A 14,671-nucleotide genomic window follows, 5' to 3' on the forward strand; every position below is an offset into this window, starting at 1 on the left:
TGGAAGAGGCAAGGGAGGACTCCCCTACAGACTTCCGAGGGAACGCAGCCCTGCGGACACCCTGATTTTGGACATCCAGCCTCCAGAACTGTGATGCAATTTCTGCTCCTTGAAGCCACTCTGTTGGTGACAGAATCCTTTGTCTCAGCAGCCCTAGAAAACTCACACACCACAAAGGGTAAATTGTGAGAGATCCCTGGGTAAAGAAAAACTCCCTGCGGTGTCTGTTCCTGACAATGGGGAACAAGGGAATTTGACAAGGATGATCACTCTGTAGAAAGATCTAGAAGGAGACATACGAGTGGACTCGGAATTGGAGGTGTAGGAGCCTTCAAGTCCTATGGCTCCTCTGCAAGCCCTGCCTGGTCTGATCCCTGCAAACACAAGCGGCCCCCCAAGTTGGAAGGACTCTTCTCTCAAGACACCAGGAGCAGCTTTCCAGTGGGGAGGGGTCCAGGATAGTCAAGAGTCCTGATGGGCTTGGGGCGATGCGCATTTTCCCACAGATCTCACTGTAGCAACTTGAGAAAACATCCCACAGCTTTGAAGATCTTCTGGAGAGAGGGGGTGCTGGAAGCAGCCTCAGGAGGCCCCTTCTGCCTCTGACAGTCTGTGAATCCAGGCCGTGCAGCCATCACAGATGGCACTAAAGCCAGAAGTAACGATGGTCCAGGCAGGCTGACGTGGGGGTGGTGTGCAACATGCAAGATGGAGTGGGGGGCAGCCAATGGGTCTCACACAGGGTGGGGATGGGGGTTACGGACTCACCTCCAGCAGGAACCTCGGGCTCTCTGGCATGAACTTCAGAGCCACCAGGGACACGGTGCAGGGCAGCGCACAGACGATGACAAACACTCTCCAGCTGTGGTAGTGGTAATTGGTGCCCATGCTGAAGCCCCAGCCTGTGGAGAACAGTCAGAGGATTTCTGACATGACCTTATAGTGACCTTAAAGCGCCAGCTCTCAAAGGAGGGCACAAGACCTCACCCATGGAGCAGGTTAAAATGCAAACCTCTGACTATTCCCAAAGCTTCTGAGGCAGACGTCTGGAACAGGCATGGGAATGTGCATCTCAACAACCCCCCAGGGCTGGCCAGGCCTGACATGTGTAGGGCCTTCGGCAGCGTCCCCTATTTCTCTATAGCCACTGAAACTCAAGCTAACAAACTGTTAATAACAAATGTTCTATCCCCTTGCCTTGACAAGTAAGGATCTGGAAGGCCAGGTGGTGATCTATCCTTTTGAGACCCCCTTCATTTCTTCTCCTGGCCCCTTCCACCGAGTGAAGGGCCTCGTGCGCATACATGTGAACCCATCACACTCCACTGCAGTGAGAATCGGTGTCCTGGTCACGATTCCTAGAGTTTAGCAGAATTCTTGGGTTCTGAGTACCCAGAGCATGATTTGGATGGAAAGGAACCCGGAGGTGATCGTACCTCACAGACCTCTTGCCTTCTAGGAAGGAAAACCAGATCAGGGGCTTAGGACCGTGGGGTTCCCTCTTCCCACGTCAAAGGGCAATACCAGCTCCAGGTGATTCTAATGCCAAGGGTTCGAGACCACACTCTGAAAAGCGCTATCAGTCATAATATAGGCATACCTCAATTTATTGTGCTTTTCAGATTTTGCAGTTTTTACAAATTGAAGGTTTGTGGTACCCCTGGGTCAAGCAAGTCCACTGACGTCATTTTCCCATCAGCGTTTGCTTACTTTGTGCCTCTTTGTTACATTTTGGCAATTTTCAAAATATTTCATACTGTTGCATTATGGCATTTGTTATGGTGATCTGTAATCAGTGATTACTACTGGCCAAAGTCTCAGATGATGGTTCGCATTTTTTAGCAGTATTTTTTAAATTAAGGTATGTACTTTTTTTTTAGATGTAATATTACTGCACACTTACTAGACTCCAGTTTGGTATAAACATAACTTTTAGATGCACTGGGAAAACAAATCATTCATCTGATAGTTGCTTTATTGCAGTAGTCTGAAGCCAAACCCATTGTACCTCCAAGGTATGCCTATATTAATTTTTTTAAATTTTAAAAAGACAGGGCTTCTAAATTCAAATGAATTCTATCATCATGGAAATGAAGATAGGATTAGCTCCTAATTAGCATTCATCATTGAAAGCATTTCTTTTTCTTTTTTTAAGATTTTATTTATTTGAGAGAGACAGAGTGTAAGAGAAAGCAAGCATAAGTGGCAGGGGTCGTGTGGTGGAAAGATGGAGAGAGAGAGTCAGATTCTCTGCTGAGCAGGGAACCCAAGACAGGACTCGATCCCAGGACCCTGGGATTATGACCTGAGTAGAAGGCAGATGCTTAGCTGACTGAGCTACCTAGGCTACCCCTTGAAAGCATTTCTAAAATACATTTTTAGAAATTGCCTCTGGATCTGCAAAACATTATTTCAAATATCCTCATGGGTCATAAATTCCCTCTTTTAAGGAATGGATAGCACCGGAAAGAGCCTCTATTTTCACAATCACGGGGATCAGAGTACAAATCCTGGCTCTCTCACACCATTACTGTGTTGGGGGTTTTCACAGCTATAGACGGCAGATAACACCACCATCACAGATTTGCTAACTGCAAAACCTTCTGACAGCCAATAATAATTCCTCTGCTTTGAGGGTAGATTTGATTTGCTTAGAAACAGCTATATGATATTCAGTGCCAAAGTTGTTGACTAAAATAGATGAGTATCAGCAACAAAATAATTGTTTAAAAAAAAAAATCCAAGGTTATGGAATGCCTGAGTGGCTCAGTCAGTGAAACATCTGACTCTTGATTTTGCTCAGGTCATGATCTCAGGGTCGTGAGGTCGAGCCCCACATGGGGCTCCACACTCAGTGGGGAGTCTGTTTGAGATTCTCTCTTCCTCTCCTTTTGCCCCTCCCCCCACTCATACTCTCTCAATTGATAAATTAATCAATAAAAATAAAATCTTTTAAGAATAAATGAAACAAGATGGAATCAGGAGGGAGACAAACCATAAGAGACTCTTAATCTCACAAAACAAACTGAGGGATGCTGGGGGGAGAGGGTTAGGGAGAGGGGGGTGGGGCTATGGACATTGGGGGAGGGTATGTGCTATGGTGAGTGCTGTGAAGTGTGTAAACCTGGCGATTCACAGACCTGTACCCCTGGGGCAAATAATACATTATATGTTAATTTTAAAAATAATAAAATAAAATCTTTTAAAAATAAACAAATAAATGATCAAATCATCCTGGGTCATACAATGACTTGGTTTTATCATGCCACTCCAAGTAGCTCCAAAGACAATGCCAACAGCATTTTTTTTTTTTAAGACAAAACTGTATAAATGAATGCATTGATTTCTAAAGTTCGGAGGGTAATCGTTATTGCGACATGAAAATCTCTATTCCATTTACTATCTGCGAAGCACAATAAAATGGGGTATGTCTAGAAGTAAACATATACCATGGGGCCAGCTGGGTGGTGAACAGTGAATGTCTTGAACGCTCTATTCCTCTCTTTGTGTTTCAAGTTCCTCTACTTGCCCTGGATTCTTAGCCCATTGCATTTCAACTTGCTCTACTTGACAGCTGTTTCTGCTGGTATCTCCTAGTCTGTGCAACTCAAGGGCTCACCAGGGGGAATCTCGGGTAGGAAAACGTGGGACTGAAGCCGCCGTGACACATTTGGCCACACGATACACACATCATCCAACTTTCTCAACCAGAATCAAACCTCTTTTTGCACAGCATGCTCTCCCTGGGGTTTGTTGGTTTTCATTTGAATGAAAAAAAACCCTTTCCTTTCTCCTGACGGCAGCACTAGACAGAGGAAGATAAAACCATAGTACTATTTACACATATCCCCGCTCATGTCCAAAAGCTACTGGGGAAGAATTAGAAGTCAAGTTGATCAAAACTACATAGCAGTCAAACTCAGGTGGATAATGAGGAAAGGAGAGAAGAAGTAGGTATGTTTATAAAGTATGTTGCCTAAGACAAATTTTTCTTTATGGTAATATGTGTAAATTATCTCAAATACATTATTCCCTCATGCCTCTGCGGTTTTTATGGTGATCTTAATAATCTGCATTTATTGCATTCATGAGGTAGTCTTTGGGACCTTAAATTAAATAAAATTAAACAGTGCACTGTTTCCAAATATATGGAACAACTATTAATCTGGAGACAGGGATGGCTCTGTTCACTGATCTTTTAGCTTGTCCTACTTTTCTCTGTCAGGATTTCACAAACAGCTGGTGGTGCTGAACACAATAGGCATTAATCTTCCATAATATATCCAATTTTTTTCTGGGCTGTGACCATGAGTTCCCAGGAAAACATTCTGACTTTTGTAATTTTCTTTCTCAATGACTCAGTCACCCAAATTCCCGGTGCCAAGGCCTCCCATCATTTCATCCCTGCAAAAGCAATTAAATGGGTTGCATAAGCTGTACACAAACACCAGTCTCCTTTCTGGAGTTACCTTGGCTTGTCCCTGCTGAGTGGAGGGGTGTTAGAGCATTAATGTCTTGGGCACATTGAGAAATATTATCAAATGTCTGGTTCAGTCTGGACGAAACATCTGGTCCTGGTAAAATGAGGCTTAAAGTAAACAGTCGTTCCTGTTAGATTGTGATTCTAGTCTATCATGTTTCTCGGGTGGGTCCCCCCTCCCTGTCCAGCTAGTGATTGTTTCAACGAAGCCTAATTGCCCAAGAGCTTTCACTCTTTAAAAGGGACATAAAAGGGGTTCCTGGGTGTCTCAGTGGGTTAAAGTCTCTACCTTAGGCTCAGGTCATGATGCCAATGTCCTGGAATCGAGTCCCGCATCCGGCTCTCCACTTGGCGGGGAGCCTGCTCCCCCCTCTCTCTCTGCCTGCCTCTCTGCCTGCTTGTGCTCTCTGTCTGTCAGATAAATAAACAAAGAACCCTTTTTTAAAAGGGGGGGGACATAAAAGTCACAGATTTCATATGCAAACAGGAGAAACATCCTATCTCTTTGGGGTAAAATATTGAATCACAAGCCCTGATGTCAGCCAGCAGCGACCAGCGACCAGCCACGTGGCCCCTCTGCCATGGGCATCCCATTCAGTCTTGGCCAACATGCTTCCAACCTGATTCTTTGAATCGCTTTCTTAGTAACCATACCCCAGACATGGGTGTGTGCTTGTGTGTGCAAAGCAAAGTGAAAAGGTGATGCAGCAGGTAGTGACTATTGTGAGTGGCCCTGTTATAACACCCGGCACCTTGTGGTCCCCATCATCTGGCAGACACGTGGCCAGGGTGGGACAGACCTCCCCCACTCCAATCCATGCAGGATTTGAAGAAGGAAGTATCTAGACACCAAACCAATCCAGACCCAGAATCCTCTGGGGTATAATTGAGGATGGGCATATGACCTAAGCTGAGCCAGTGGGAGTCTCCCTGGTCCCGCGTGAAGGCAGGCTTCCCTTGGGGAGCAAGCAGTCTGCAAAGAGGTCGCTAACGTTGTTGATGCTGCAGGAAAGGAAGCTAGCTCGAGTGCCAGAATTGTTTTAAACCTGTTCTCAGCACTCCCCTTTGCATCCCAGGAATTACCGCGCATGACGGCTAGCATGAATTCTACATTTTGCTTCCTTCCCTCTTCACTCCAGACAAGATGCAGTGACTTGTCCCCAATCACACAGCACCGCTATTTTGACTCCACTTTTATTAAGATTTTATTTGTCCCCCGCACCCACCCAAAATATTTTTTACTCACTTAATTTAAATGTGGAAATAGTTTCTTAGCTTACTCATTGGGGCTAGTTAACAGTTTTAAATAATATAGCAAGAATTAGGGGAGGATAAGTGATTCCTTTGACCCATATAACCAACAGCACAATGCATGGAGTGTACTGTGTGTGTCAAGTATGCCTTCAGGGGAAGGGCAGAGTGGAGAAAGGATGTTAGTTAAGGGTAATATGATTTTGTATCTAAAATGATGGAGGGACGCCTGGGTGGCTCAGTGGGTTAAAGCCTCTGCCTTCGGCTCAGGTCATGATCCCAGGGTCCTGGGATCAAGCCCCGCATCGGGCTCTCTGCTCAGCAGGGAGCCTGCCTCCCCCTCTCTCTCTGCCTGCCTCTCTGCCTACTTGTGATTTCTGTCTGTCAAATAAATAAATAAAAATCTTTAAAAAAAATAAAATAAAAATAAAATAATGGAGAACTGCTTTTGGTGACAGGATTATCTGGAAAATGCTTCAGCTGTTTATTTCATTATTCCCATTCTTATTTTCTCTCTGTTACTTGTACAAAACCCAGTGGGTTCTCAAAGACTAGATAGGGCAAAGATTACTTTTCCCAAATCCATTTCCTCTACTTTCTCGCACACAGCAAGACTACATCGCCAAGGGTCCTTGGCAGTAGGGGTGATCGTATTACCAATTTGGGGCCTGTGGGTTGTAAGTAGAGAGGACAGGGTCCACTTGGCAGCCCGCTCTTCAGAACCTCCCATGTACAACTGCCTATGGTCTTTCTCTAAGCAGAGACTTTAGTCTCATGGAGGAAGGAGTCTGAGCCCCAGTATTACTGATGGAGGAAAGCCAGCTGCAGATCAAAACATTTGCCCTACTTTACAAGTGGGGAAACTTTTATTGTGTTAAATCACTGAGATTTCAGGGTTTGTCAGATTACCAGCATAACGCACCCAGGGTCACTTTAACTAATAGAGTAGGCATTGTCTACACCAAAGCTTCTTCTTAAAGGTGATGGAGACTCCATCACCTCAGAATACACAAAGAAGATAAGATTTCAAGCAAGGACACCAAGGAGTTCCATGCGTAGAGAAGCACTGGTTAGCTTCAGGGCAGTTGTCTGCAGGATTCTAAATGAGAACAAAGCCTACACCCATCATCGTTGGTTTACCGAAAAAAAAAAAAAAACTTTGAAGGATGCTAATGTGCATTTATTGCCCAGGATGCTCAAAAGACATAATAATCAAATTCAAAACTGCTGCTTTCTCCCTACTTTACTCTTAACAAAACCAATTGTGAAAGTAAGCGTTGCCAGGTCTCTGTTCAGAAAATCCGGTTTTTGCAATTACCCAGGATAATAAAATTGTCCCGGCTGAATCCAAGACCTTGTCTGTAAGGGTTCCTCCACTTCTGTGGCCAAACAGGAGTGACAGCAGGCATTGAGTGGAAAGTACACAAAGCTCTGCGTGGGGGCAGGAGACAGGCAGAGCATCAAGATTCAAGGTCACGCCAGGGATGTGACCTTGACGAAGTCATTAACATCTCTTGGCTTCTATTACATCATCTATTAGATGGGGTCCCTGAAGCCTAACTGCCTAACTTGCCTGGGGGAGGAGGGCTGGGGAGATAAAGATCAACATTCTTTCAAACAAAAGGAAGAAAAGAAGATGAGGGCCTGGGTGGCTCAGCGGGTTAAAGCCTCTGCCTGTGGCTCGGGTCATGATCCCAGGGTCCTGGGATCGAGCCCCACATCAGGCTTCCTGCTCAGCGGGGAGCCTGTTTCCTCCTCTTTCTCTCTCTCTGCCTGCCTCTCTGCCTACTTGTGATCTCTGCCAAATAAATAAATAAAATCTTAAAAAAAAAAAAGAAAAGAAGAAAGTAATGGAAGGGGAGGGAGGGAGAAAGAACAGATTGTATTATCTCCAGAGAGATGTGTGTATTGAAACTAGTGAGGTGTCTCCAGGTTTGGAAGTTCCATAGAAAGATCGAAGTCACATAAGGGAACCGTGTGTGAGTATGGGGAATGATGCTAAGGACGGGAGATGTCGTCGGAGGCAGGTACTATAGTTACAAGGGCCCCTGGGCTATGCGAGGGCTGGGCACTCACCATAGTGTGGAATGATGGTCCAGGCCATGGCAGACGCGTAGATCCCCCCCGTCATCCAGAAGATGCCCAGCCAACTAAGGTGTTCTCCTCGCTTCTCCCGAGATAAGAATTCAGAAAAATAGGCAAAAACAATGGGCAGGGCACCCCCAATCCTGCATAAAGAAAATGCCAAAAAGAAAGAGTCGAGTCATATGCTAAAAATGGTCATAGCAGAAGCCTCATTGCTTTATACCCCACCCTTGTGAATTTGAAAGACCGACCAAGGCAGGGTCAGGTTTATTTGACCTTAAACACTGACTTTACAACCTTTTTCTAAGGTTTAGCCTTGACATAATATCTTTGAAGTCAAACACAAAACTTAGTCCAAGGTTTTCTGGAAGGACCACTGAGAGCTCGAGTAGCAGGGGGCATGGACCCCTGGTATGCCAGGGGTATGCCAGGGTCCAGCAAAGCCCTACATGTACGTACCCTATGCCTGAGAGGAGTCGGCAGAAGAGGAAGGCTCCGTATCCCTGCACGAAGGAGGAAAGAGAGGCGAAGGAGGCGTTGAGGGCCAGAGACATGCTGAGGACTCTCTTCCTCCCCAGCTTATCAGCCAGGCCCCCCAGGACGAAGGCCCCGGCCATCATTCCTAGGTAGACTATCAGCCCTGCAGGAGTGGGGTGGAGGGAGAGAAAAGAGGGAGGAAAGAAGAGACAAGACATCAGAAACCATGCAATGTGCTAGAAAATCCGATGCCTATTTTTAGGCATTCTAGAAATCCCGTGTCCCAGACATAAAAGGTGGACTCCGACAGATGTTCACGGCAAATTGGAAGTGCTGTACAAATTCAAATTCTTAAGAATGATATCCAAAAAAATAGCCTCACAGATTGATACATACATGCACATCCTAAAATAAATCAACCGTAGATCAGTCTGATGCACCTTTCTTGAAGGTGGGTCTTTATAGGCATAGTCTGCAGAAGGTAGTGCTGTCATTTTATTTTTAAGCAAAAAAGAGTGTTTGTGTTATAAAAATCCTTACCTGCTGGGGTAAGTTTAAAGAGAGAATTTCCAGGAAAAAAAATGGCCAAAAGGGTGTAAGGAACATGGGAAGGAAAAAAAAAAGTAGTAAAGCGTAAAACAGCAATTTCCAACAAGCCTGGCTATTTTGTTACTCCCAAAAGAGACCTCCTCCATGCTATAACCTATATTCAGCTTCCTTAGAGGAGTGCAGAAGAGACTAGCAGTGAGCCTTCCTTTCTTCAACATATGCAACCTGTATTTGCCTTCTAATAATAAGATCAGTTCATTTAAGATATCATAGATTGTTGTCATGTTTATGGTCTTCCAGTGAAAGTCAGCACCCTCACAGACGTGGCCTATCTCCAGAAGCACACAGACAACTCCTTCCTGCTAAATACCGAGCTTTTACTAATTATCAACAATGGTGCTGAGTATATAGTGATTTACTCTACCTGTGAAGGAAACTTTGCAGACCGGGGACAGGGGGTGGGGAACAAGATGGCGGGGAAGTAGGAGGAAACTTTGCAGACCATCCTTCATCAGGAGAAAATAACTGGATACAAACTATGGAAGAATCCTTTCCCCAGCCTTAACTGTAAATAAAATGAACTGTCTTTCTCAGAAAGGAAGCCTCTGGACCTGCAGATGCTTTATTTATGCAGATGTGTGTCAAAAAGGGCCAACATAAAACAAAGAGCTTCAACTAGCTGGTTAATGAACTTGAAGCTGGTCCCCAAAAGGAAAGATTCGACTACGCTCTGTTTTATCTTCCCCATGACAGAGTTCCTTCTTTTATCGTCTGATTCTATGAGATGAAAAGAAATTTTAACTTTGGTGTTGTCAACGGTCTTCACAAAGATTTTCTTCACTCACCTGGGTTGTAACTCTTAGCTTTATGCTATGGAAGATATTATTTCCTTTTACATTTCCCTCTATGCTGTTTCTTCATGGAATATATCTAGGAGTCTACAAAGTATCTATTAAATGTCTATTACTAAGTAAGCATTCTTGTAGTTACTGGGGTTACAGTGGGGTCCAAACACATGAAAATCCCTGGCTTCACAGAGCTTATATTCCAGTTGGGGGAAAGAGATAATAAATAAATGAGTAAAATATACAGTTAGTGGGTGACTGATAAGAGTTCTAGAGAAAAATAATATGAAGGAGGGAAATAGGAAGAACCAGAGTAGGAGGTGGCAATTTTAAAGAAGATGGTTCAGGGAGCCCTCTCTGAGAGGGACATTCAGGCAAAGACCTGAAAAAAGTCAACCATGGGGATGTCTGGGGGAAATTGGTGAGTCCATGTTCCTGGTTCTGCCATTTCTCTGCATCTTCAGAGGACCCACAGAGAAGTAATAGGGTGAGGGTCCCCCCCTCCACCCTATTTCACCAGTCTCCCAGCTCAGAAAATGTGATGAGTAATTTCCCACTAATATTAGGTCACCAACACTTGTGTTTCAGAAAATGAGTCAAGACTTGCAAATACAACTCATATTATGTGTCATGCTGTGTCGTAATAATGTGCCCTGCTAGACTATGAGTCTATCTCCGATCCAGCCCTGACCAACACACGGTCTCTAACATCTAGTTCCCTGCAGACTTAATCGTGCTCAGTTCTTAGCCATTGTGAGTTGTGTCCAGCAGGACTGCCTTACTCATTGATGGGGGCTTACATCCATCTTCTGCTGCCATGACTCATGCTCACCACATAAGCCTGAGTGAGGGTCAGGCAATAGCCTCCCTGTTACTTTTACCTGGTTCCAATCCACACAACTGGCTTTGTGCCTGGTCCTGAGATCCTGATCTCCATGTTGGTTTCCGATTAGCATCTGATACCCCAATCAATTGGAAAAGACCCAAATTCTGTCCACGCCTAACCATGTCCTCCCTAGGAGAGAACTGGGTTCTACTTCCTCTGACTTGGTAACCCACTTAACATGGTGGCCAAGGTCAGGAGCCTCGTATCTGAGATGCCCTGTTCTTTTCTCCCTTTTAGATGGACCACAGGGATGTCACCACCAATCCAACATAAAGTAGGGTTTCACATAAGCCCATGTACTTGGGAATTTAGACTTCTAGACCAGAGCAGAGAGGGAACATTTCTTTCCAGGTTAGGTCTGTTTAGCTTCCAAACTTTGTTGGCCTCAGCTCAACTTCTTGTCAAGAATACCCCATTCATCTTAAAGAACGATATTCTCATGATACATGGTCAATAACATTTGGGATAAAGAAATAGATGTTGAAGAAAGGAAGGGAGGAAGGGAGGGAGAGAGTCCTGCCCAAATTACAAAGCAAATGTTACAGGTGCTTTAAACGGATGAGTAATATGGCACTAGATCATGAGGGCCTAATATATCACATCACAGCGCCAAGGTAGCACACACAGAGTGAGCCCCCGCCATTAGGCTGGCTCCCTTGAAGCATCTCACAGGCATTGCTGGTCCCACTTAATGCTCGCAACAACCCTGTAGATACTAGTGTTCCTGCTTGATAAAGGAAGAAACTGATTCACAGAGAGTCAAAGTGGTTCCCCAAGGTCACATACTAGTGGGAGTACCAAGATTTTGATCTGGAAATTCCAACCTCAGAGCTGATGTTTTAACTACTACACTTTACTGTTCTTTATAGATAAGCACCAGACAGATCTCTTGGCTCTTTATTAAGTTTAATCTTTCCTTGTTTGCTCATCCCCAGAATGGCTTGCTAAGTGGGGCCTGGTTCCTTCCTTTCAAGGCGTAAAACAATACATTATATGATCATCTCCTGATGAGAAACAATGTTCCAATAAAAGCATGTGCTGGGCATTATATAAACTCAGAGAAGGAACTCAGCCTGGATACACTTCACTCAATGTGGGCAAGTTTCCAAAAGAAGTCATTGTGCTTTGGGTGGAGGTCACAGAGAAGCTGGTCGGGTTTCCATCTTGGTGGGGGGGGGGGCGTAGTGCGTCCCAGGCAGGGGCAGGCAGCAGGTGCAAAAGACAGAGAGGCAAAAAGAACACTTGATAGGTTTAGGCAGTGGCACCCAAGTAGTTCAGTGTGAGTAGAGCAGAGTGCACGTGGGGGAACGTGGTGAGGCACAGAGGTGAGACAGTAGAGTGGAGACCACCTCATAAATGGCTCGTGTGTGTGTGTGAGAGAGAGAGAGAGAGAACACGTATGCATCTTTGGATGCATGCACATGTAGTTATGTGTGTGCACGGGGCTGTATGCATCACGTGTGGGGGCCTAGACATTGGGAGGAGGGGAGATGAGAAATCAAAGGAGTGGTCAGGAGATTGGCTGAGAACCATCTGCACACGCCTTACCCTGGTCCCACTCCAGAGAAAAACACTAGCAACCAATTAAAGTTTAGTTTCCTTTTCTCAATAAAACTACCCTTAGCACTTCTCAAATGTTACTGCGCACACATAAATCATGGGAGGAGCTCATTAAAATCATATTTTGATTGAGCAAGTCTGGTGTGGGGCCCGAGAGTCTGCATTTCTTTTTTTTTTTTCAGTTGAGAGAGGCAGAACACACGCAAGCCAGGGTAGAGGCCATGCAGAGGGAGAGGGAGAAAGAGAATCTTAAGCAGGCTCTGTACCCGGTATAGAGCCCGCTGAGATCATGACCTGAGCCAAAGTCAAAAGTCAGATGCTCAACTGACTGAGCTAACCAGGCAACCCTGAGATTCTGCATTTCTTTTTTTTTTTTAAGATTTTATTTATTTATTTGAGAGACAGCATGAGTGACAGAGAGAATAAGGAAGGCAGAGAGGCAGAGGGAGAGGGAAAAGCAGAATCCCAGCTGAGCAGGGAGCCTGACATGAGGCTCGATCCCAAGACCCTGAGATCATGACCTGAGCTGAAGGCAGACATCTAACTGACTGAGCCATCCAGGTGCCCTGAGATTCTGCATTTCTAACAAGGCTGGTGTTGCTGACCCATGGACCATATCTTGAACAACAGGAGGCCATAGCACACACATCTTCCTAGAAGCACAGGAAGGGGTAGTGATGAGAATCCCAGCCGTAGAACCTCCAAATCTCCTTCGCTGGTTGTGAGATTTGGGAGGAAATTCTCACACCCTCTAAGGGCCTTACCACCACACATCTAAACTGAAGACTAGATAACTTCTAAGCTGCCTTCCTACTCATCTGCCTTTTAAAAATATAAATCACGAACAATGATGTGTGGATTTCGCAGGAAGCACATGTTCAGAGTTTAAAAGTAAACACAGACACACATGTTTGATTTAAACTATCGTGAATGCTACAGGAGACATGTCTAGGGACCATACGTGGCCAGGGACCAAAAGTAGCTCCTAGGCCACCTGTGTGCAATCTTGGCCATGAACATTGTGTCAGTTACTAAACTATCGTCACTCAGCCCCGAAACCACCTACCAGCCCTTAGTGTCCACCAACACCTGTGCATTGCCCACCAGGAGCTGCTAGGCCTTGCCAATAGGGGGCACTAGAGAGAGAGAGAGACAGACAGACAGAGACAGAGACAGAGAGACCTGTGCTTTCTGTTCCCGTGAATTCCACCCCTGCCTTGATCACCAGGCAGCAGCAATGCCGTGCCACACGGGAGCGGCTGGATCCAATTAGCAGAAGCAGCCACATCCTGTTCTCCCCTCCTCTCCCACACCAACACCAGCCAGCGAGGGTCCCCTCTCTAGAGATCTGAGCTACAGCTCCGTGAGCTCCCTTCTCAGGGCTTATGAGGTATGATAATTCCATTCCCTTCCCTTTATTCCCCCAGTCCCAGGTGGCAGCTGCTGCTTGCTTGCCTTCACTATCTCGGGGTACTTTATAAACACGGTGCGCTCACCCCACTCATCATTTTTTATATTAAATTCTCTCTGTTCCAATAACTAGTTATGAGTTGTGTCTTCTGACTACGCCCTGACCGAGGCAGACACGTCAGCAAACTGATGCAGCATAGAGATTGGATATTGAGTCCAACTCCTTCGCTTTACTAGCTGAGGATGCCGAGCCCCACATCAGGGCAGAGACTCTCCTGGAAACTCCCTGCTGGCTCAGGAGCTGCTGGCACCATGCTTCTGGGCTCCTGGCCCCGAGCCTGGTGCTACTGTCCAAGGCAGAGGAAGAACTAGAAAAAACAGTAAAGAGTTCCTCAAAATGACGTTGCAAGGGATCAGAATATGCCTCCCCCCACCCCAACCCCCAAACGTGCTGCTTTGGTCTAAGGTTTATTTTGAGCTGAAAACGGTTGAGAAACAGCAGACCCCAAGGGAAAGCTCTCTGCCCTCCTGCACATATGCCTAAAAGCAGACTTAGGCTTTTAATCACTGCAGGCACTTACCAGCCCAGAGACAGCACCAAGAGGGACCCACAGAACAATCCTTCCTAAACAACCTTGTCTTCTGTGAGTTTGCCCCGTTCGCCACTCAGGGAATCCTACCAGCCCTTTCCTCCATCTCCTTCCTTCCCTACAAATGTACTGCTCTTAGAGAAGTTGGTAAGCCCAAAGTCTTTGCCATCCCTTTGAATGACTCCTGTGTCTGGCCACTGCATGTGCTTATAAACTGTTTTTCTCTTGTTAATCTGTCTTTTGTCAGTTTAATTCACAGGGTCTGCAGCCTGGAACAGCCAGGGAGGAAGGTTTTTCTCCTCTGCACTTGTTGGCAGGCTCCGACAAGGAAGAATGGGAGGGAAAAGGGCAGATCACAGAGAAGAGAGATATAAAATTAACAATGCCTCTGAAATGGCTGTTCTATTAAACTCATTTAAAATCTGTCTTTAGCAGAGGAAATTAAGACAATAAATTTGGATAATTGAAATGCAATGGAGTTATCAAAAATTACTTTAGCACGAAGCAGATAAGGGACTAGCTAGAAAACTGGAAACCC

General features: G+C 45.4%; 1 protein-coding gene across 5 annotated transcripts in view; it reads right to left on the reverse strand.

Annotated features, from left to right (window-relative positions):
* Positions 1-14,671, reverse strand: part of SV2B (synaptic vesicle glycoprotein 2B) — a 188,345-nt gene that overhangs the window by 36,356 nt on the left and 137,318 nt on the right. For all 5 annotated transcript variants that reach the window (XM_044230517.1, XM_044230519.1, XM_044230522.1 and 2 more), the window contains exons 3-5: positions 8,276-8,456; positions 7,808-7,959; positions 769-902 (exon numbers count right to left, since the gene is read on the reverse strand). In XM_044230517.1, coding sequence (XP_044086452.1) covers positions 769-902; positions 7,808-7,959; positions 8,276-8,456 — 467 coding nt within the window. The remainder of the gene's footprint in view (positions 1-768; positions 903-7,807; positions 7,960-8,275; positions 8,457-14,671) is intronic.

The sequence above is a fragment of the Neovison vison genome, chromosome 13 (assembly GCF_020171115.1).
Source record: "Neovison vison isolate M4711 chromosome 13, ASM_NN_V1, whole genome shotgun sequence".
Classification (NCBI taxonomy): domain Eukaryota; kingdom Metazoa; phylum Chordata; class Mammalia; order Carnivora; family Mustelidae; genus Neogale; species Neogale vison.